This window comes from Thamnophis elegans, chromosome Z, assembly GCF_009769535.1.
Source record: "Thamnophis elegans isolate rThaEle1 chromosome Z, rThaEle1.pri, whole genome shotgun sequence".
Lineage (NCBI taxonomy): Eukaryota > Metazoa > Chordata > Lepidosauria > Squamata > Colubridae > Thamnophis > Thamnophis elegans.
The window spans coordinates 24411035-24436731 of record NC_045558.1 but is presented as its reverse complement, the minus strand read 5'-3'; the positions used below and the strand labels follow the sequence as shown (position 1 = coordinate 24436731).

At 35.7% G+C, this 25697-nt stretch overlaps 1 protein-coding gene across 1 annotated transcript in view; it reads left to right on the top strand.

Moving 5' to 3' along the window:
• The window catches only part of LOC116520989 (pituitary tumor-transforming gene 1 protein-interacting protein), a 29620-nt gene extending 8621 nt beyond the window's left edge, over nucleotides 1-20999 (top strand). Inside the window, exons 3-7 of the mRNA XM_032235555.1 lie at nucleotides 2286-2394; nucleotides 6323-6434; nucleotides 9381-9452; nucleotides 13688-13734; nucleotides 18473-20999. Coding sequence (XP_032091446.1) covers nucleotides 2286-2394; nucleotides 6323-6434; nucleotides 9381-9452; nucleotides 13688-13734; nucleotides 18473-18522 — 390 coding nt within the window. The 3' untranslated portion in view covers nucleotides 18523-20999. The remainder of the gene's footprint in view (nucleotides 1-2285; nucleotides 2395-6322; nucleotides 6435-9380; nucleotides 9453-13687; nucleotides 13735-18472) is intronic.
• The last annotated feature ends 4698 nt before the right edge of the window (nucleotides 21000-25697 follow it).

Below are 25697 nucleotides of genomic sequence, written 5' to 3'. Positions count from 1 at the left end.
TCATTTATAAACACTTGTTTAGTTGAGATCATATTTAGTTTTTTAAAAATGATTTCAGAGAAATAATAAATCTTTACATAGAATGGCTTAATTTATAACAGTGACCTTATTATTTGACTGCAGCATTTATCCCGAATATATTAGAAGAGAAACACAGTGATAAAATAGGCGAGAACATCATTGATAAAAGAGGGTGGAAAGGTCCTAACACAGAATATAGCCAGCAAGCAAGAATCACATCATGTTTCATTAATCTGGTTATGTGTCAAGGAATAAGAAATTAGGATATGAAATTGTGGAAACTTGAATAATGCCGAATTCTCCTCATTCATGAGTGGATTAATTAAGGCAGGGTCCTTGAGTTGTTTGACCCCATTTTTTCAGCAAGCAGAACAGCTAATCTTTTCCAGAAAAGCCTGTCATTGCAACAGCCAAGTAAACAACCATTACTTTGTTAGTAATGTTTTAAAATTCTCCCTTTTCTTGCTCAGCCCAAGTTATTTATTTTACAGATATAAATCTATAAAAGAGTGTAGAAAAAGGAAAGAAGACTGATAAAATTTTCTGATAAAAATGGTATCTATGCAGCCTGAATTTTTTCAGAACACATACCTTCTAAGCCACATTGAAATTGTTAAAGCAACATAAATGTTTTAGAATCATTTAAGTCCTGAATTCCGGGGATGATGATAATTGTGTTGATAATTGAATGATAAATGCAGCAGGGAAACTACTGCAGCCTTGCCAGCATTGTTCTTAGAAAAGATATATCTGGATTTCATCATAGCAATGTCCATAAATAAAATTGTTCAATGGAATAATTTTATAAACAAAGCCACTATAATCTGAATTCATGAGAAATACATTTTATTTCTTGCTCAGATTAGTATAAAATGCATTTTTAGCTACCAAGATAAAGAATGGGAAGTTCTCAACTTACAATTGAAATGGAGTTTGCTGATTATGAGCATAAGTCATGATGGTTGTAAAGTGATAATTGTTTAGTTAATCAGATTTTACAACCATTTAAAAAGAAATTATTAAATGCATTACCTTGAACATTAAGCAAACGCCATAGTTATTCAGTGAATGACACAATTGTTAAGTAAACCCATTATTCTCTGTGGGGTGATTTTTGGCAAAAGTGTAAATTACAGACACTGCAAATGGTAGTAAGGAGCCAGTTGATGAAATCCCAAATGCAGTCATGTGATTATGGGGAAGGGGGCCTGGCTGTCTGAACTTTGCAACTTGTAATTTTTAGGAGTCCATTGTAACTTTGAACATTTGCTAGTCATAAGCTAAGGACTACTTGCATTTTAAATTTTTTCTGGTTAATTTAAGGAAGTTGGCCTGAAACAAATCAATTACTAGTAGTCCTTGACTTAGACTATTTGTTTTAAGAACAATTTTAAGTTGAGACTGGAAAAAAAAGTGACATGGCCAGTTTTCACTCTTACTTATGCTGCTGTGTTGTTGTCCTCCCCAGTCACATGATCAAAATTTGGGTGCTTGGCAACTAGCATGTATTTACAATAATTGCAAGGGTATGAGATAATGTGATCACTTTCCTAGGGGGTTTCCAATAAGCAAAATTGGTGGGGAAAACTGAATTCATTTAATGACCAGAGAGATTTGCTTAATAATTATGGTGATTCACTTAATGGCTCGAGCAAACAAGATTATAAAATTGTGTGCAATTTAATGACTGCTTTGCTTAGGAAGTTCTCATCTCACCTATGATGAGTCAAGGACTACCTGTAAGATAAATGTGCTAGCTGTTATAGCTTGCTAGCCTTTAAAAATGGTATCTTGGTAAATCAAGATGAAATATGGCATAATTTCATTCAATCTGTTTAAAGTGTTTATGGGACAAAACATTTCTGATACTTTGTTATAGTTTTAAGATCCTGATTTCATACAAAAAATTCCAAATTTTACTCCTCTTTTAGGTATGGACACTGGTTGGGTGTTTGAGCCAGACAATCTAAGCCTAATCTGTGTCAGGGATGTTGGGGAAATAGGAGGCAAGAGTATTATGTAAACTATCTGGAATAGTGCAGTAAAGATGGAACATAAATATTAATATGTAATGAAAAAAATAAAGCTTTAAGGATTTATATAGATCAAATTGCCAGTATTTTGGCTTTTGCTGGTACTGATAATTTTGTAAAAGCTTTGGTTAAAAGCTTTGGTTTATCTTGATAAAACTGCTGATATAATAATAAGCTTGGTTCAGACTTCCTGATAAATTTGTTTTTATTTTTCATTCTTTTTCCTCACAGTGCCTTTGGTGCAGTGACAATTCTACTTGTATGGATTATCCTGTAAACAAAATAATGCCACCATCATCGTTGTGTTCACTTACAAAGTCTTACTGGGGAATATGTTGGGGTATGTAATTTTGTATATATGTTGATTAACATAGGCCAGAACATAATTACAATGTCTTTATGGAAGAACATTCAGTTCACTGTCTCCTATGAGATGGGATCACTGTTTATTTATTTCGAAAAATATTATGGGTATCAGTATTGTGTAAAACACCATAGGGCTTAACAAACACACAGTTAAAAAAACAAAATATTAAAACTCTTTTAACACAACCTCCATGCCATATCAGTAGCATCTTAAAAAACACTACAGAAGTCTTCTATCTGCATCTGATGGAATAGCCAGATCTTAATGGCCTTTCAGAAGGCAAGAAGGGTAAAGGTATTCCATATTTCAGGGGAGAGACTGTTCCATAGGGTAGATGCAGCTACAGAAAAAAATTGCTTTCTATGTCCTGCCAGGTGACAATATTTAATAGTGGGGACTTAGAGCAAATTCGCCGTAACCAATCTAATGGAATGAATAGCTGTCCTGATGCAGGGACTGTCACTCACATAATCTGGTCCCATGCCATATGGGACTTTACAAGTAATAACACCACTTTGAATTTTGCTGAGAGCCATAGCAACTCATGAAACAGAGATATAACGTGGACAAATTATAGGTGTCTCAAATTGCATGCATTGTTGCATTCGAACAAGCAAAATTCCATGTAGACTTCAAGGCCAGCCCTATGTAGAGCTCATTACAGTAATCCAGACAAAAATTAGTGACCATGAAATAGAGTCTCATGATCCACAAATAGGCCCAACTGGTATACAAGATGAATTTGTGCAAAGGTCTCTTAGTTACAGCTGCCACTGTTCCTCAAGCAGGAGCTACAACGCCAGGAGGATACCCATATTGTATACTACCTCTGACTGAGTAACTGGTACCCTATGAGGAGTGAAAGATAATTCTCCAGAAAGATGCTTATCATCCTCTCAACAACTTTTCTAAAAAGGGTGGGTGATTGTTGCCCAACAAAGTAGGGTCCAAAGAAGGCCTCTTGAAAAGGAGTGAACTACTATCTCCTTTCCTACAGACATGCATTATCCTCTTTGACCTTATCATGTAGGCACAGGGGAGGCATGGGTTCCCAGGAAGGCATGGGTTCAGAACAAAGGTGGCAGATCTCACAGCTGCAGGGAGTCTGTCCACTTCTTCAGGATCAGTTAGCTAAAAATCCACACTTATAGATTACAGATTAACAGAGTTGGTAGGGACCTTGTAGGTCGTCTAGTCCACCCCCACCCACTCAGGAAACCCTACATCATTTCTAACAAATGACAGTCCAATCTCTTCTTGAAAGTCTCAAATGATGAAGTTCCACAATGTCCGAAGACAAGCTGTTCCATTGGTTGATTGTTCTCACTCTCAGAAAATTTATCCTTCTATCCAGGTTGAATCTCTCCTTATTCAGTTTTCATCCATTATTCCTTGTCTGGCCTTTAGCTGCTTTGGAAAATAGTTTGACCCCTTCCTCTCCTTGGCAGCCCCTCAAATATTGGAACACTGCTATCATGTCTCCCTTGGTCATTGTCTTTACTAGAGTAGCCATGCCTAGTTCCTGTAACCGTTCTTCATATGTTTTATTTTCCAATCCTCTAATCACCCTGGTTGCTCATCTCTGCACTTTTTCTAGAGTCGCAACATCTTTTTTGATGTGGTGACCAAAACTGCATCCAGTGACCAAAACTGGATGCAGTACTCTAGGTGTGGTCTTACTAAGGCTTTATAGAGTGGTATTAGTACCTCACTTGATCTTGATTGTATCCCTCTGTTAATGCAGTTTAGGAGTGCATTGGCTTTTTTAGCTGCCGCTGTACACTGCTGGCTCATATTTAGCTGATTGTCCACTAAGACTCCAAGATCACTGTCACAGTCACTGCTATCAAGCCTGGTTTCACCCAGTTGATATGTATACTTTTGGTTTTTCTTGCCTAAGTGTAGGACTTGACTTTTTTCTACATTGAATTTCATTTTGTTAGATAGGTCCCAGTGTTCAGGTCTGTCAAGATCCATCTGGATCTTGATCCTCTCTTCAAGGGTGTTAGCAAATCCTGCCAACTTAGTATCATCTGCAAATTTGGTGTCCACCCTGGTACGTAGCAAAACTATTTTCCCAGTCACTTCATAGGACCTGCAAAACTGGAGTTCAACCCAGAGCAAATCCAAGAGACTTTACCCAATAGATGCCTAAAAGAATCCTCACAGGAGCCCTACAAAAGTTCCCCCAAACGTTCCTTGTCAAGGAAATATCTGTCATCCGAAATAGCTGTTCGCTGGCTATCTGTGGATGCAGCAGAAGTGGAGAAGTACACTCTCTTCACTGTTCTAATCACAACAAGAAAAACTCTGATAAAGATTTTCACCTGCATTTAGCTGTTTTTCTTCATGGGTGCTCAAGAGATGTCTATATAATTTCATAGCTCATAGTATCTCTGTATGTCAGACATACTCTTTATGTCATATGTGTTTCAACTCTGCTCATGGATTATCTGTGTGTGTGTGTGTGTGTGTGTGTATGTGTGTATGTATGTATGTATGTATGTATGTATGTATGTATGTATGTATGTATGTATATGAACTTGAAGTACAGAGTGAGTTGTGTACTATATGCTCTGCAATGGACCATGTGGCCAGGAATGTGACAAGCTTAAAATGGAACAGTCATCATTTGGGTGCACTGAGGTTTATTTATCTCTTCAACCTTTGGCCTGATCCAGCTTATTTCCAAACTCAATTTTTCTTTTGCCAACACTTTTGCCAACTTCTTCCCATACCAGACCTGATCTCTTCTGTTCTGTTTTCCAGTTACCCTGCTGATGGACAGACAGAATCCCAACCCCACTTAAATAATTTCCTTCCAACTTTCCATTAATTTAGAAAGGATGTACAGAGGTGAAAAGAATGCTCGTGCAGCCTGGGTTATTATGATATCAAAATACAGCCAATAAGGGTTTTTTGACATATATGTGAAACATCAAGTGCAGTAAAATAGTTTTGTAATGACTAAATGTGGGAAATGTGTCTTATATTTGATGCAATTCTTAGGATTAGCAGAAAGGGACTTTTTAAAGATGCTCTTGTAATCTGCCTCTCCCCCCCCCCCTTTTTTTTCTTTTTCTTTTTGGCACAGAGGAAAGAACCTTGTTATCTATTCATTCCAGCTCTGAGCATGCCCTCTAATGTTTTTGACTCCACTCTAAATTTTTAGAAAATTTGTAAGGATGCATTGCTTTTATTTGGCTTTCAAATGTTAATATGATTTTAGTATTTGTTAACAATTGTAAATTATATTTTTACAGTTTTATATTCAGTATGTGTTTATAGATTTGTTAACCACCCTGAAGTCTCTCCACAACAGAAATATTGGTTGTAAATTGGATTTTATGAAAGACAAATATTGTTAATCTATAAATGACTGTTTTATAATGCATTTTGGAACTACATGATATTTGTCTGGTTCATGCACTATGTTTCCCCATAGGGTGATTTGTTTTCAGCCTGGTGTGATCTGGAGATTGTTCCACTGGTTTTTATAAACTTCATATTTTTGGTGGGGGATGTTCTGTGATAAGCTAAAGACAAACAAATCGTATTATGGCATAGCATTAAGCATTAACTACAGTTCCATTGATTTCATAGTCTTTCATTTTTGCATCTTGTGACATCTTCCTATTAATGTGAAGTAGGTGATAAATGAACACACACTGTACTGATATATGGATTATTAAAAGTGGGCAACTGCACAGTCATAACAAATTGAATTTAGCAAATAGATATTGTAGTGATGGATCTGCCCTTTTACCAGACAGGTACATAACAGTGCTTAATAAGAGTATGTCTGTAAGCATAATGAACATAAATCACTTTTTTCCAGGACAAACTCTTCTAATGGCTACATTAGAACATTTTCTAACATTTTTTTACTTCTGATTTTCAGCAAGTTTGGAAGCAATCATTATCACTATAGCTGTTGTAGTTGGCATTATTCTGGTGTTCATAATTTGTTGCTGCTGTTATTGCTACCGCAGATGTTGCCGGCGTTCCGAAAGGTACCCATATTTTCTAAATAGATTTTCTTGATTCCAACAAGCAAATTCAATTGGGGAAGCCAGATTTGCTTAATAACTTAACTTAATTTACTTAACACCTGTGGCAAAAGAGATCAGAAAATTGGGGCCAAACTCACTTAACAACTGCCTTAGCAACACAAATGTTGGCTTAGCAACACAAATGTTGGCTTAGCAACACAAATGTTGGCTTAGCAACACAAATGTTGGCTTCAATTGTGGTTGTAAATTGAGGACTACCAATAAGGACCCTATTTACATGCTAGAAAGAAAAAATTTAAATGAAAGAAAAAGAAAAAAATTAAATGAAAAAAAAACATAATTAGGGAAAATAATGAATAAAGAAATAGCATCTTGAATAATTATCATCTTGAATTGCCAGAAAAAATGCAACAGATATAATGAAATAATATTAGACCTGAGCTCTAAGCATGATTGATTATATTACACACATAGAGATCTCTCTTGGCATCTGCCAGGCTTTTCCTACCTGAATAATTTTAGAGAGTCTTTACATATAATGCGCAATTCACTCCCTATTAAGTGACAATTAAAAAACTTTTAGCTAACATCATTTTTATTACCAAGGATATCACTGGAGCCTTTCTGGACCCCACAGGAATTTTAGAAAATAAAATAATGTGCGGTGATATCTGTCCAACAAAAAAAAAATAATCTTTAAAATGTAAAAATGGGACTTACCACATTTGATTTGTCTATGATATATTTTAAAGCTGTGACTAATTTCATATTTGGCAGAGGCTGTATATTAGATGTTGTTTGAAGCATTTTTTCTTCGTTCCAAATGTGTGCAAAATGAAGCATATTTATAAAGTAAATATGTTATTACCTGATACTGGGTGGTTTACAGCAAGATTTAAAAAATCACTACAATAACACTGCCAGAATATTAAAACTGATCATAGCATGAGAAATTAAACCTCAGTAGAATATTGATGGCCATAATTTATCCTAGAGAAAACAAATGTAGAATTGGGGGTAGAATGCATATACAATATTGTGTTATCCCCTCTTCTTATCAGTTAAACTGTGAAAACATTAATCAGCTTTTTAAAAGATGCCTGAATGGATCTCTCAAGATGGTCTCTATGGTAAAACCTGGATTACAGGTAGTCCTCGACTTACAATAGTTCATTTAGTGACTTTTGGAAATTACAATGGCACTGAAAAAGGTGTCATGACCGTTTCAGCATCCTGATAATCATGTGATCAAAATTCATATGGTTGGCAACTGACTCATATTTATAACTGTTGCACTACTCTGGGATGATGTGATCATCTTTTGCCACCTCTGACAAGCAAACTCAATGGGAAAGTCAGATTCACTTAACAACCATATGACTAACTTAACAACTGCAATGATTCACAATAACTGGCAAGAAAGGTAGTAAAATGGGGTAAAACTCATTTAACAAATGTCTCACTTAACAGAAATTTTGGACTCAATTGGGGTTATAAGTCGAGGACTGCCTGTACTCATTCAATTGCCCTTATATATGCAGGTTAGCCTGAAAGAAAAAAAAACACATAATATAAAGGTAGTTATTGGTTGACAACTACTTGTTCAACAACTGTTTGGTGCTGCACAAACAGTGTTTATGATGGGGTCTCAACCCAGCATCCCAGTGTGATCACAATCTGGGCAATTGGCAACTGGTTCACACTTAAAATAGTTGCTGCATCCTTTAGCCATATGATTGCCATTTGCAATCTCCTCTTCTGGATCCCCACAGTCAAAATCAATGGGGCAGCCAGTTGGGAAGAGGCCATAAAGGAATGTCACAACACTCTCTTTCTAGCATGCACTTATGCAACACAGCAGCTCCCCCTTCATATCCCACATACACTCACCACAAACCTTCCACTTTGCTTAACTCAATAGGACTCATTTGCCTGCCTGTTTCTAAACCATCAAAACCTTGTGATTTCCTGCTGGCTTCTCCATTCACTTTCTGGGAAGCTAGCAGGAAGTTGCAAGTCATGTCATATGAATTCTAGCTTAATTATCCATGATCCTTGATTAACAACAACAAGAGGAAGGCAGTAATTAATGTCACTGTGATGCAGTAACATGCCATGGCACTGTATGACTATACTGCTTAATGATGGAAATCTCAGTCCCTATTGATATTGTAAACTTTACATACAGTGTTATATATAAACCTGTTGAGAAAACTAATCTTTAAACTACACTTGCATACCAATAAACCAAGTCAAATGTCCCCTAGATCATTTTTATTAGATATATACATTCATGGTATTTTTTGAATAATTCTGTAATCTCTTACATAACATGTCCACTGGATGTCAGTGTTCTTTCTTGAAATGGTCAAAGTAGAGTAGTAGTAAATGAAATTTCCTATTTTGTCTTAACAAATCAAAAGGTAATAGCTAAGAAATATTTATTTTTCTATTGATCGTTTTTCACATTTGTTTTTCCATGCGGATTGAAAGTAGAGAATGGCCACTATTCTACTTAACAGAAAAATAAATTCAGTAATACTAGCCTGATTCATTATTCTGTTTGTTATGCTGTCAAGTATCCTGATAAATTATCCACTTTGAATGCATAAGAGTATATTAGATGAGGTACATTTTTATATAAAACAAATCTCTTTATCTAGAGTACATTAAATCTGAACAATAAGTTTAATTTAATTTAAGAATTGAATTAAAATTTTAGGATGAAGTGTGAATTTAGTAGCATTTGATAATCTGGGATTGAGATACATCCTGATCGTAAGTCAATACAGATATTACTTCTGATTAGTTTACAGTTTGTAAAGGGGCATGCTTTGAGGCTGTAAAATTAAAAATAGGATAATTCCCTGTTATAAATTTAATAATTTAACGCCACCTGGACATATAATTGTTCTGAAATGTTCACGAAAATTTTCTCATTTTCAGGAGAGCAGCCGTTGAAGAAGAAGAAACATTTATTGGTGATCGGGAAGAAAAACAACTGCAACATGCTCAACGGTAAGTTGGAAATTTTTAACTGTAACACCACTCTCTTAGCAAATCTTAAGTATTGGCTACTAAAACATTATTAGGTTGCAGAAACAAAAGGATTCCTGATGCCTTTCAGCCTGTCCTTAGTGAAAAGCTTTGAGCTTTAAAATAGTTTGTTGGCTTACAAGCAAGGATCCAAGTTTATTACTGGTCAGAAGTGGAAGCGAGGCAGGAAATAAATTGGAACAATCTGGGCTATTCATTGGTTGAAATTCTGTCAATAGCTCTGCCATAGTTCTGCTTCTTTTTATTGGAAGTCCTTGAGTTACAGCCAATTATCAAGCTTTTAAAGTGACCATGAAAAAAGTGACTTTGACAGTTGTTATAGAATCCCCACGGTCATGTATCAAAATTTGGGCCCTTGGCAACCAGCATGTATTTATAATGGCTGCTGCATGTCACATGATCACTATTTTCAACCAGCAAAGTTTTTCAACCAGCAAAGTCAATAGAGAAAGCCAGATTTTGCTTAATGACTACATGATTTGCTTAACAACCATAGGATTTGCTTAATGAGTGCATTGCTTAGCAACAGAAGTTCTGGTCTCAATTGTGGTCATAAGTCAAGAACTACTAACTGTATTCTGCTGGAATTCAGTTCTGCACAGCAAAATAAGGATAAATAATACTTTTTTATGTGCATGCATTGCAGAGATCTGCACTGAGTGGGTTGTGGCCTAAAGGTGTAGGTCGTCTCATAATCAGGAGGCTATGAATTCGAACGTAGATAGAAGCAGATATTTCTCTCTGGACATATATGTGTTGAAAAATATATGTGTGGAATATATGTGTTGAAAAAAAACTCCGCATTGATGACAAGAAGGGCATCTGGCCAGTAAACATTCAGCCCCATTCAGTTGTCCAGTCTCCACCCAGCAAGGGCTTATGGGATCATTAAAAGAGGATGATTGCAGGGAACTGTACTGGTTGAGTAGGATTGATCAGGTGCACAACAAAAACTCTAGTTTATTTGTTTGTTTGTTTGTTTCATTTCACCTCCTCCTCAAATAGTCAGTGCCTGAATGTTTACAGGGTACCTTTTTTGTTGCAAACCTTTGCAGCCATTACTAATCTGCAAGAGAGGCCTTTTTGAAGATGCTCAATTGTTAGTCTGGAATGAAGCAGAAAACCTGTTCTATTGCTTGTGGGCTATGGAACAAACTCTCTTGGAAGTTAAAAATTGCTTCCTTCTTTGTACACATAGAAAAATCATAAAGGCATAGCTCTTTCATTAAGCTTTTAATTAATTGACTGTATTAATAATTTTAGTTTTTAACCATTAGTTAAATGGTTTTTAGTTTTTTTTTAATTTAGTAGCCACTGAAAATAGAAATCCAATATATAAATCAAATAAATATATTCTTAAAATACATGTTTTGTCCAAAGGCTCCCATAACGTATAGTTTTTAAAAAGTCATGTATGTAAGAATCACAGGCAAATATAGTGAAATACATTTCATTTTTAGACAAAGTTGCAGAAATGTTCTGTGGTTTTATAGAACAAGAGCCAGCTGGATAAGTATTTTGTCTCCTTGAAAAATATCTAAAATTATAGAGACTTTCACCTGAAGGCTAGATGGGAACTCTTACTATTATTTTTCCCAAGAGACTGTTAAAATAACAAATAAAATGCATACTTATGAAGGCATTAAAAAAGCTAACTGCACCTAATCAACCAAGGGATAAGCTTAATGTTATTCCAGATCAAGTGAAGCCCATCAGGATGTAGACGGAAAGAAGATAAAATTGAAAAGCCATGTGTTTTTGAAGCTAAAAATGAATACAATCAAAATAATGCCTTGTTTCTTACTACCACTTACTACCACTATTAATCATGTATTTGGGTATTCTGTGACATATTTTTTTTCTGAGGTGAAGCCCTAATGAATTGCTCCCTTAATTCAGCATCTTACCTTCTTTTTTTAACTTTACTGCTGCAATAGATGGAGAAGAGAGATTGTGTGTGTGTGTAAATTAAACATTTAGTTTCTTTATTTTGAAATTGTTTGATAACCAGTACTTTAAATTTTATCTGAATGCCCATCGGTAGCCAAACAACTGACATAGCAATATTGTCACACAAGGGTATCAAGAAATGGTTATAACCGTTTGGATTAGCTGTAAGCTTCAAAATGGGCTTCAAGACCAGACACATGTAGACTGTGTTGCAGTAATCTAGGAAAGAAGTAAATTAGATTACAGGCAGTCCTCGATTTATGACTACAATTCAGCCCAAAGTTTCTGCTTCTGAGTGAATTTTGACTCCTTCAATGACCTTTCTTGCCACAGTTGTTAAGCAAATAATTGCATTTGTTAGGTTAGGTAAGATGTTAAATAAATCTGGCCTCCCTGTTGACTTTGCTTGTCACAAGGTTGCGAAAGGTGATGATCACATGACCTCAGGACACGGCAACTATCATGAATCAGTTGCCAAGTGTCTGAATTTTGATCATGTGTCCACGAGGATGTTGCAACTGCTATAAGAAACAGCCATAAGTCACTTTTTTCAGTGCTGTTGTAACTTTGGTGATCACTATATGAACTGTTATATGTCAAGGCCTAACTGTAGCCACTCCATAGCAGTGTCACTTTCAGTCTTACTCTAAAATGCAAAAGGCAAAATAATCTCCATTAGAAGTCATAACAAGAGTGACTTGTATTTTCTTTTTGCTGCCCACTTCCATAAAGAGCAATGGCACCTTTAGATTATATACTGCTTCACAGTCCTTCATAGCCCTCTTTGAGCAATTTACAAATGTCAGCATCTTGCCCCCTGACAATCTGGGTCCTCATTTTACCCAGCTTGGAAGGATGGAAGGCTGACTCAGCCTTGAAACAGTCAGGATCGAACTCTTGGCAATGGCCAGAGTTTGCCTGCAATACAGGTAGTCCTCTACTTATGACTACACTTGAGCCAAAAATTTGTGTTGTTAAGTGATACATTTGTTAAGTGAGTTTTGCCCCATTTTATGAATTTTCTAGCTACAATTGTTAAGTGAACCACTGCAGTTGTTAAGTTAGTAAACATGGTTGTTAAATGAATCTGGCCCCCCCATTGAATTTCTTTGTCAGCAGGTAGAAAAAGCTATTTGTCACGTGACACTGCCACAGTCCTAAATATGACCCAGTTGTCAAGCATCCAAATTTTGATTATATGACTCTAGAGATGCTGTAACGATTATGAGTCTGAAAAACGGTCATGTCACTTTTTCAGCGCTGTTGTAACTTTGAACGGTCACTGTTGTAAGTCAAGGACTACTTATATTGTATTCTAACCACTGTACCCTTATGGTCAGTAAAAGCCAATGTTAGGCAAGTATTAATTCTCATGAAGTAGATCATGGGGTTGCTTTTTATAACTTTCAGAACAATAGTAGAAATTGCTTATATTTTTTATCTTAAATAAAAATAAAAAAATAAAGTGAGGATTACGATCCATAGATCAGTTAGATATAACTAAATTCAAGAAAGAATTTATAATGAATCTACTTGCTAAACCCTATGGGAATTAAACAGATATCACTGCCTATTCTAAGCCAGAGGTATGGATATCTTTTGGTTCTTGTTCTCTCTAAGTCAAACAAAATTTACTGTTGGCTTTGAGCTATTGTGTACAACAGATCTGCAGTCCTTAGCTGCTGAGATTATCAGTCCCAGGGAAGTTGATTAAAAGGGGTTGATTGAAAACTAGAAAAAAAACTAGTCTCTGAAATATTCTGCTGTCCAAGGTAATACGGAATTATATTTACTGACACTTTCTTAATCTTTCTATAAAGTGCCATAATCTAGAATTCAATTTGTTTTACCTTCAAAAAAACCTTTCATTTTAGAAGCTATTTTGCATGCTAAAATTTAAAAAGGTTGGTTGGTACTCATACCACATTTGTTATGTGTGCTCAGTCATTGGAAATCAATACAGATAAAATTTGGAGGAGGGAAAACAACTTTGAACTGAGGATTGATTCAGATGCTACAGAAATATTTACAGACATGAAAATCACGCTGCAATATCAGCTGTATTGTAACTTGTGTTGATATAGTTGATAATTGCATTTATGGATAGAAATGACTGTAGATGTAATCGGTTTTCCCTGTTTGTAATAGCTAAACAAATATTATTAGCACTAGTTTGTCATTTTTATTTTATAATCATCATCATCTTAAATATTTGTTGTATTCTCTAATGTTAATAACCTTTGTAGGAAACATGAAAGAAAAGTGAAATGTGATGAGCTACGCAGAAAATATGGTATGTATAATATAATTTCTATCCAAAGCTTTTTGTCTCAACAGTGTTTAAAGCATGATATGTAAATTCTATTTAGCAAAGGAAAATCGCTGATTATTGGAACCTCTTATTCAATTTGTTTCTATATCATTAAGTGTTCTGCAGTGCAATTTGTGAAATTGTGAGGTTAGGCAGTTTTCCTGCGTCATTAGACATTCTGCTTGTAAAGTGATGGGGGCAGGTTTAACCAATATCTCTTCATACATATTATTCAATGCCTGAATACAGTTTTCTAATCCATGTAAGTGTTGGGGTTAAATGTTTGCCTTTGGCATAGCATTAATCCAATATTGTACATTCAAAATTTTGGCCGCATTCACATATAACACATAATTAATATGATATATAATAGAGTTAATCTGTAATTTGTTTTAGGACAATGAAAAACAATTTGGAAAAAAATAGATTCATGTATTTGTATGTTTTCACTAGTAAGCACCATACCAGGGATTAATATAAAGCCATGCTTAGCATCCAAAAATATCCAATTCTGTCTTGTTCAGTTAATTAAAAAACAAAAAACGAAGTGCAACTTTGTGGGAGCTTTTAATACAATCTTGGTATATTTATGGCATTTTAAACTCCAAACGGTTAGTTAGCTATTTTAAAGCTTCAGGCCTGTTGAATTTTGACTGTGTCAGTTGCTTAGGAGTAAAAAAAAGAAAATAGATATAAAGAAATAAATATTATTGAGCCATCAGTAGCATATACGACCCAGTTATAAGTGTAAGGGACAGTTTACCATAAAATTAAAATAAGCAACTTATGTTTCACCTGGATACAGAGGAATAAAATAAGCAGTAGATTAAGTTGCTTACTCTATTTTGAGAAAGGAATTCTCTCTCATATTTATGCATGAATGCATAATAGAGGGGAAATAATTTGCTAACACATTTCTAAATTAAGATGACTGCAGACTTGTTTTGTTAGAGGAAAAAAATCATCCTCCCTCCCCCCCCCTTTAACTTTTCTTTCTCCATTTAAATGGTAATTATACATTAATAATGCATTCCATGTGACCCTCACTCTAGCTTTGGTCCTTTGGGGAGGAAAGAATGCAGCAGCACTTCGAAAGTGGACCGCTCCACATGAGTGGTTTCTTTGTGCAAGGATTTCTCCGTTTTTTCCCATATATTCTTCAATGAATATACGTTTCCCAAATTCTTTCATTGTTAAATGAAACTAAGAATTCATTTTTTTAGAAATATGTTTGTATTCTTGTACATTCTGGAAGAAAAATGCAATGTTTTCCATAATTGTCTTTAAACTGAAAAACTTAATTACAGAATAGACTAAGCATCGATAGAAGGGAATGGGATGTTAGTGGCTCAGGGTTGATCTGTAAGGTCCCTGGTCCTCTGTGAGTCTTCTTACAGATATTTCATTACCAAACTAGGTAATATCATCAGTGCAATAACTAAGGTCAAAAAGTACCAAAGTCCCATATGTTATTGATGGACTACTATTCAGTTTTTACTTTCAAACATTACTATTTTCTCAGTATTGTAGGAGTCAACAATCCCAAAACATTTGTGATGAGCCAGACTGGGAATAAATTCAAAGAAAATACTAGTGTAGTATGATGGCATTTGGGATTTGAATTTCCATCACCGTGTGGTCATAAAGCGCAATAATACGCAGCCACACTACTTAATGATGGCAATCCCTGCACACACTGCCATTGCTGAGGATCATGGGTCATTGGGTGAGCATTTCCTTCCTGCCAGGTTTCAACAACCAAAGGCAATGGGAAAGCCCGGAGGAAATCTCAGGTGAATTTGAAGTAGGCTGGGAGGCAGGTAAGTGGCTGCTGTTGAGGATGCACAAGTGGTGAGGGCGGCGTTGCACAATCTTGGGCTTGGCAACAGTCCATAAGTGGCTGGAGAGGTTGCACAAGTAGCTGCGGAAGCATGGTGTGAGGTTCAAGAGGGTGCACAAACGTGTACAGGTGGCACATGGTGTGTGGAGGGCTTTGAAGGGAGTACATGGGTGGGGGAAACTGATCCAAGTAAATTGTGTCCTTCTCTGCCAGCTTCCCCATTGACTTTACTTATGGGAAGCCAGCGAGAAAAATTGCAAATCGCATCACATGACTAATGGGCTTGCATTTACTACAACCATTGTAAGTGCAAGCCTATTTCATAAATTGTGATCATTTGACTATGGGGTGCTAGGATGGCCGGAACTTCAAAGAACATCGTTAAGCACCAGTATTCCAGCATAAGCAGTCATGAACAAAGGATTGTTAACCAAGTGCATTAGGTATTTCCCATTTCCTATTACTATCTCTCCTGGAAATAGTTTGGAAATGCACACTGTAATGACATAACACAAGTTGAAGGGGACATTATTATAACAGGCCAGACAAAAGTGACATGAGTTTGTTGTTTTTAAAAGCAACAAATATTTAGAGATTCCCCTTAATCATTAATTTTGCCTCTTCTATGGAAGTTTTCCCTTTCTAGGGTTGCTTATAGTTATATGCATTGTATCATGACTGTAATATTTACAGTAGCTTGTATTTTAATTTTTTTAATTATGCAACTTATAATGAGGCATATAAGTAGGATATCATTTGGTATTATACATGTGTATTTGCACTTGCATATGTGAATATCAGAATGAAGTTTACTGCATGGATATTCACTACAATTTATCTCTGCATCTTACTGATTAAAATCTGCCAACCCAATCACCCCATTTGGCCCCCTATATATTGTGTTCTGTAAATCTTGTTTGTCCTTGACATTAAAGATAGGACTTTCTAGTGCAACAGAAGCGTTTCATAAATGCCCTTCTGCATTGTGTTATGATTGCCCTTTAAACTGTATTGATGCTGCCATTGTTCCGCTTATCCTTCAATGCCATGAATTGTTATGTAAGCACCATATGCCAATCTCAATTGCTCATTTAACTGGTGAGCAATCTAGTTAGTATATACACAGAGAGACTTCTTTCTGTCTGGGGAGCACTCTGCCTTGATTAAAATTTTTGATGGATGATGAATGACTTACGCTTTGGATTAACTTGAAGGATGGTTTGAAGGCTTCTAGACTTTAATTGGCTATTAGGATTTAGCATTTTTACAGTTTAATGCACAGATGTCCATTTTTTTATTCCAGGGATCTTGAGCTAAACTACACTTAGTAGGAACTAAAAATCTGTCTATGAAAATATCCTCTGAGGTGCTAGACATATTTCTAGTAGTCAATTTTTTCTAGTCAGATTAATTTTATGTATTATGACAAAATCCTTTAAATGAGATAAATTTGTGCTGTAAAAATCAGTATGTCTCTGTTACTGGACATTAGTTAATTGTGGTAACTCATTTCTATTTCATTTGTTTTTATATTCAGTTTATAAGTAATGCAACATACAATTTCATGAAATAAAACAAAGGAATAAAGCAATTTATATTGGGATGGTAACAGCTAAGGAATAAAATCCTGATTTCAGCTCAGGATCCTAAATCCCTTGTTCAAGACCCAATGGAAAGAATCTCGGTGAAGGATTTTCCTAAACAACAACATCAGATTAGGACTGTGTAGACTTCAGGAGATAGGATACTATCCAATAGGGCAAATATGATCACCGAAAAGCATATCTCCAACCCCCATGAGATTAGTGTTTAATGATGGCATGGAGCAGGCCTATATTATTAGATCTAATACGGTAGAGTGTGCAGACATAACACAAGCGAAATAGCCTCCACACATAAGCAGGCCCTAAGCTGTAAAAGGCTCCATAGGTGATCAGCACCTTGAATTTTTGCCCAGAAGCCTACTGACAATTAGTGCAGCTGAACCAAAGTGCACTCAGAACCACTTATTCTCATGCATTCTGAACCAGGCCTAGCTTATAAATGGTTTCCAAAAGCATGGTGTATTGCAAAAGTTCAACCATAAAGTGTAAGTGACCAGGAAGAGGAACTTCAAATCTGCAAAAGGTGCATATTTGATGCACAAAATGGATCTACAGAAAAATCCTTCTGACTGGAACTGCTAACTGCTCACTGTTCCTTGAGCAAGATCAAGTCCAGGAGAAGTGAGCAGTTCTGTCTGGAACTGCAATTCCCAAACCCTTGAATAGTTTCTGGAAATGGAGGACCCTTGAATTTTCAGTCACTTAAATCTAGCTAGGGTTGAGCCCGGTCTTATTTTTCTCCTTTCAATCATTAGCAAGAAGTCACTGAGATAAGACTTTCACAGTATCTCCTGGTTATCCTGGTTTCAAGATGATGGGATATCCTCTGTATATGGATGAAACCTGACTCAGTACTTGCAGTTGTAGAAATAATATATGAGGAGAGCATCAAGCTACAAGAAGCCGTACAAACAAGTAGAGTCTTGGGATTGATTTCTTCCTCCACCATCTGGAAATGACCTGGAGAAAGGAGGAGATCCAAAGCAAGATAGTATTGCCACAGCCAGTTACAAAGATGAGCCAGAAGAATGCCACATTACCAAAGGTCACACACATAGATCAAACAAGACTTAGAGAGTTAAAACTCCTATTATCTCAGTGCTAAGAGGGGTTGTCAACAAGCACTTTGTTTGCATTTATGACTAAAAATCCCCTTTGTTTTGTATTCATACAGAAATTGAGATGTTCCATTCTTAATAGTTATTTGCCACTGTGTTCAGTGAAGGACAATTCTGTAACCTCTATCTTAATACTTGCTTGTAATTTTATTTTTTAGGTCTGCTCCAGGATTCCGACCATCCCTATAGTAGATATGAAAATGAATGAAAAATAGTACTACTGCCTTAAAACAATATGTTGATGTTTTCATTGCACCAAATTTGTACATAAATATTCAATAGAACTTAATTTTATTTTGCTTTTTTTTTCTTCTTCTTTTTGGAAACCAACAGTATTATATTTGCCTCTAATGATTCTAGTATAAAAAGCCTCAGGGGTTTCTTTTTCCCCTATAGAAAAAAGAAAAATTAGAGTGGTGCAAGTTTGAGGTGGAGAAACAGATTTTTTTTTCTTAAAACATCACAGACTTGGTGGGGGGGACCCAATACTGTCATCTTTTCCATGCTGCTAAATAAAGAGACTCTTTAAATCTGCGTCAAGTAGGTGTTGGCAAGTATTTGACACTGCAGAGGTGAGGTATCACATAATCATAGCTTACACCACCTTCATGTTAATAGAATACAAAGGGTGTAAGTGAAAGAAACTATCACTAGGCAGTGATCTTAACTGAATGAATGTGATCTGGTGTTGCTGGCTAGCCAGTAACTTCAGCACCATCAGATTCCTGAATATGGCCTCTTAATCACTGCAGCCTGCCACAGCTCAAGTTCTTGAAATCTGCTTTTTCCAGTCTTTAAACATCCTGATTGCAATTGGTTATATCATCCCTGATCCTTTGTACTTAAGGAGAGACCACCTAAATGAACACTTGACTTTAAAAAAAAGAAAATTTAAGATGATGGTAAAAATCTGCAGTATTATATCAAAAATCTGGCTCTTCATGCATGTATTAACAGCTTTCCATTTTGATCTCTACATTCGTAGAATGTGTTGAAAAGTCTTGTTCTTGATTCATTCCTCAAGCAATGATCTATCCGCTTTTTCTAATAATGTACAAGAACTCTTATTTACTTTTTTCTAATGTAAAAACTTTTTGTATGTATTTCTGTCTGTATATAATCATTCCTAACATCTATCAAAGCAGATATTTCCAAGATATTGTTACTGTATAATTAAAATAAAAGCACTAAATGGTGGCTGTTCACTGCACTGGGCTTCTTCAGAGTTTTTCAGACCAACTATGTATTTTGTGTGGATCATGTAGATAACCTTCACCAGGGTCAGTCTCTTTGCTTTTAGCATCAGTTAAGTTGGTATGGACATATGCATCCAGGTACACTCAAAAGTACACTTTTCTTTTTACATCCTAAGCACAGCATAGCTGCTTTATTTACATATTCATAGTTAAAACTGTTTTTCTTCTTAAACAGGGAAGAAAGATCTAATAAAGACTGAAATTGCTTCATAGTGAACATTGCATAGCAATTTGAAATTGGTGGGAAATAGGGGGGATTCAGAAGAATACTTTCTTTTTCAGAAGAACATGCTGTTAACATTATGGGTAACATTCCTCTTCTGTATTCGACAAACATACATGCCTTGTCATGTCATCATGCAGCTGAAGTTCCCTAAACAAAACTCTGAAAGCTAGGGCTCATTAATCTTATATTCATTATGAAGTTGTGATTTTCAGGAATAGCTCACCACAGTTTTCCCATATCAAATTTGCTTTGCAGAGTTGATGTTCTTTCAGAAATAGTGTGAAAAGGGGGATGTTGAGCCAAAGGAAGAACAGTCTTGTTAATTGAAGCTTTCACCCAATCAAATACAATGTAAAGCTATCAGTGAGACTTAACGGATCAATTGGTAGTTCCACCTGGATGCAACATCTTGAGCTAGAGCAATAGACATTTACTACTTTATAAACTTTTTTTTTTTAAAAAAATTGAAGTAGATATCAACCCAAATTGCTTATAAAGCCATTTGACACAATGTGCCCGGTTTATCTTTCACCTTCTTTAAACCAGATTCGTGATTTTTGAGAACTTACAGTTTGGATACTATTTCTGTAGTGAGTTCTCACTGAAGATATCTTGTGAAGGTGGAAGCTGCATGTGATGTGTGTGTGTGTGTGTGTGTGTATGTATATGTATGTATGTATGTATGTATGTATGTATGTATGTATGTATATATATATATATATATATATATATATATATATATATAAAATTTGGACTGCTAGCAACTTCTCTTAGGTATCTGATGGGTGAACATTTATTTGAGCCTGTTTTGTGAATGATTAATGTGAAAATGTAATTGCACCTTCTGCTTTTGATTGTCATATTAGCCTTGCTGTTTAGTATTTCCCTTTTCTCTGGACAACCATATATATAGAGTATCTCAGGATAATAATTTGTGAATCCACCAAGGATGACAGATCATGGAAATTTTGCCTCAATAACTTTAGAAGGCTTCAAGATGTGTAAAGTTTAGGCTTTTGTACCTAGATATGATATGTGTAAAACTGGAGGATATGTTTTCGGGTTTTCTGACAATTGTATTAATTAAAAAAATCTTAGTACATTGTACTTTATTTATTTGTTTTCATGTTTTACTTTGTTTAATTTTGTATTTTGTTACGTTTCCAAATGTGGAGTATCACTATAATAAACAAATTAAGGCTATGTTTCTGCCTGTTTATGTGAAATCAATTGATTGAATCTTGATTTCTATTTTACCCATGAGAGAAGGAAAACTAAAATAACTCATAGCTGAAGATGATTATGCTGACAGAGGAAGGAAATGCAGAAGTGACTGGTTCCACCTTCTGAAACCTTTCATACTACCTCTCCCCTCAAAGTGAAGTGTCCCCAATCCTTTGGAACCCATCACCCTTTCATCAGTTTTCAATTTCTTCAATGTTTATGTATTTTGTGTCATAGTGATTATATTCAGTGTAGAATGTAGAACACTTTCAGAGGATGCCTAGATGAAGAAAACAGGCTATTTGGGAAAAGAACACACATATACAGGTAATCCTTGATTTATGACTGGTCAGCTAATGACCATTTCAAATTATGACAAAACACATTTTACAGCCCACAAAACATTTCTGGCCATTTTAAAACGTTGCAACAATCCTCTCATGATTACATGACTGGCTTGGCAATTGGCTTGCCTTTATGATGGGTTGCAGCACCCCATGATCATTTGACCCTGATTTGCCACATTTTTGCCAGTAAATGGAATGACTAATGACTGGCATTGGTTTAAGGACTGAATTTACAGAGGAAAAACAGCATATATTATCAAGCAATGAGAATACTATGTGTTTCAAGTTGTTACATAAGCTGATGTTGCCTGGGGGAAGATGGAAATGTTGAGTTTCCAAGTCAGACCAAAATAGCATGTGTGATTTGGTTAAGTGCATAGTTTTGTCTCTTAATTTATTAACTGGGTTACAGCAGCTAAGATAAATACATTGCAAAGATAGGGAAATGGTGGCTTGGATTTTCTTAAATTTCTTTCAGAGTTTGCATTTACAAGACAAACTAGCAATTAGCTATGTAATATTGTCTTACTCATTCTTTATATCTGACCTTTGCTAAGCAGCACATGAACAGCAAGGGAAATAGTCACAGCTATTCTTGCGAACACTAAAAATTGTTTAGTACTATCTTCTAAGTATTCCCTTCTGAACATGCACAAAATGATAATTTATAAGACATAGCATCGTATCTTAGATCCGTATACATAGTTGCAATGTGATGATTGAGTTCTTTCCCAAAATTGATAATAAAAAAGTCATATTTTTCAAATCACAATTGCCCGTGCCAGGCTCCCTAGAACTGGACAGGAAGCTTAAGAGTACTAATGACCAAAGGCAGCCATTTCCTGTAGTTTATGCCAATGTAGAAGCAGCATTTTGTGGAGCTTTTCCAAGTTGGTTTTCTAAGAAGATTCTTTTTTGATCTCTCCATTCCTGGTGATTGCCTGGATAAATCCACAGTTTTCTTGACAGCATTTTGGAAGTGAGTTGCACCTGGCGCTTCATAGGGCTGCAGAAACTTAGTGATACAAGTTCATAATCTGAGTTCATGTCTACAACAGAACTGGATTTCATACCACCCTCCCTTCCTTTTCTAGCCTTGTGTTTTAACCACTGTGTCAATCTTCATCTTGGGGTGTTGAAAATGTACATAACTATTTCCCAGCATCATAACTTTCACAGGCATCTGGAAGGTGAGAGATTAAGAAATGCTTTAGGAGGAGCTCCTAAACATGTTATTTCATAAGCAATATTTTGCTTGCATCTCATTATAGGGATAAAAAAAAATCTGGGGAGCATTTGCTAGTCAACAGTCCAATTCAATATGCCACCTTCCTATTTTCACATATCCCCTTTTGGTGATAATATTGAAACATCTACTATCCTTGACTTACAACCATTCATTTCAGTAACTGTTCAAACTGTTCACTCCCTCCCACAATTAAGTGTTTGCAATCTGGGTATTTGGCAACCTGTTCATACTTAATGAGCTCTCAATTTCAGAAGCCCCTTGGCTCTGCAGCTGAAAATCCAAATAGTTGGGAGGCCTTTGTACAATCTCTCTGACCTTCCCATGCAATTTCTTGCTTCCTACCCTACCAGCAGTGTATAGGGAAGCCTTGAAATTTCCTGGTACTTCTCCAATGACTCATTGCAGGAAGCCAGCAGGAAGTTGTCTCATCTAACAACCGGGGCATTCATTTAATGACAGCACCTGAGATTATTTAGATTGCCATTGCTAAGCAAAGAAGTTACCCTTTATCACATAGCAACAAAAATTCTGGTCCAAATTGGGACCACAAATTATCAATAATCTTATTTACAACAAGGGTGATCTATAAAATTAATAAAGCATAAAGAATGAAAAGAAAACAATCAGTTCCAATGAGAAAAACTGATTGCAAATAAAAGCATTTTTAAAGAGCATAGTGGCCTCATGAATATTGAAGGTAATTTATCATTTGAGAGAAACTTTAAAATGAGAATTCACTTTCTATATGAGAAAGTTTACAACAACTAGCAGAATGAGAAACAGTCAGGGTTAGAATTAAATGTCTCACGGTTTTCAAAACAATTAGTATTTTTTCAGAGTTCTAACTATATTCTCATTTTAGTACTCATTTTATACTTTTATCTTTCTTTTTACGTCCCTTTTTAATAGGGCCATTATATTTGCCTCATACCAGTCTTCATTTCTAACCAAACTTGATAAGTATGTTATGAACAGTCAACCATGTTGTCTTCTGTGATCACAGCTTCTGATTCTAATAAAAATGAGAGAAAGTGTCTCTTCTTCATCTGCTACACATATGTGATACGTTTCGTCCAAATTTTGACAAATTTGTAGATACCTAGTGCATTCAAAGAAATCTGCAGCTCATTCAGGGCTTAGTTCAGCTTTTGGGGATTTAAACTATAGCTCTGTTGTAGAGAATCCATGGATGCTATAAGGTGAGGATTATTATGCCCGTGATCTAATAAGGATAAGTTCACCTTTGCATATTCTATAAAACATAAAAGCAAGCATTGTTCACTACACAGTTCTTTTGTACTCCTGTCTTGTTGCTTCAAACTTCTGATAGCACTCATGAATGCCTTCTCTTTAGGATAATAATCACTTAGATATCTAGTGATAATATACTGATGTTACATTTTTAGTGTGACATCGACTAGATGAATTAAGAATTTTAATGAATTTAACTGAAAACTGAAAGCTAATTTGATCATTTCTTTGGACAAATCATTTGATGGCCATGCTTGACCCAATCAGCCACTTAACTGATTAAGTTTTGTTTTCTTTCAGCAGCACACCATCATGCTAACTGGATCATAGGTAACCAGTTTGGAATTATTGGAGAAGGAATTTTCTGATGGCTTTAATGAGATCATGAAACACAAGGGTAACACAAAGGACTACAAAAGTGTGAAATGTTTTGAGATCTCCATATTTTACTATCAGCAAAATATTGTAGCATGGCCTTGAGCTACTAACCTAGTTTAACACGGATTGTTCAGGTAGAACCCAATTACATTAATAGGTAAAGAAATGCCATTTTAGGGAATATCAAACCTTCATCCACCGTCTCTAGTTCATCTTATACCAAATATATTTGGAGAAAACTTCAGTACTCCATTGGTTACGGCTCCACTTGCCTGGCAGACACTGGTCCTTTTCCATAAATATACGCAATTGGTTATGAAGAAAGGGGCACTGCATTGTGGGTGTAAAAGATTGACCTAGTCATGTAGGGTTAAACAAAGTCTGCTCGGTTATTTACAGAAGAATAGAATATCTGTTCCCTGAAATCGATTGACTGCAGCAATCATGCAACACCTACTGTTGCTTCCCAGATCAATGGGGGAATTGGATATGAAAGATACATTTCTATAATTTTCATAATCATGACCATTTTCAGGATTTTTCTTGTGAGTGTAAATTAAGTTTTAAGAAAGATGCAACTGTACTTCTATTGAGATAAATGTATTTTCTTTTTGTAGAGAACTATGTTGTTTCCCAAATCATGTGTTTTAGTTAATACCAAACTAGGTGTCTTTCTTTCTTTGTAATTTGTTTTCCCAATGATATAGTGCCACAAAACTAAAAACTCTTCAACCTTTTCCAAGTAGAAGATGACATTTTGCCAGAAAGCAAAGTGTTATCTCCCTGAACATCGTAAGAATGATATGGAAATGTAGTGACCTGTTAAGAGTTGCTTGCAGGTCACTACAGAGAAAGGCAGATCTGATGCCTTTATTTAGAGAAAGGCAGATCTGATGCCTTTATTTATAGCTCCAGAGAGTTTCTAGATCCATAATTCTGCATGGATTTAGGCAGGACATGTTGAGCATTAAGATGTTGATTGGCTGTCTTTTTGGCAGGAGGAATGTTTATTGTTGATTGGACAGTCGCAGTTCACAGCGGGGTATTTAAAGGAGTTGTCGACCGCAAATTGCGCTTCATTTCGCATTTTTCTGGGGTTAGAGTTGTAGTTCTCTCTTGTTGAATAAAGAATTGAATTGAATTGAATTGATTATATTTCTATGCCGCCCTTTTCCCCAAGGGACTCAGGGCGGCTCACAATCCAAGTCAAAGGGGGGGGGGGGTACAAATAAGGAATAAAAAAGACGAACAGAACAGATGTTTACTTAACCAAACTATTGCCTGATTATTGCGTCCCGAAACTTCCGTAAATACAATTGGACAAGTACTAACTTTTTGTAGAATGACACTATTTCTTCAAGAACCAATGCTGAGATCGCTGGAGACTACAGGTAATGACTCTTAATGTAGTGACAGCTGAATGATTTGGCCATAAAGCAAAATATAATGATG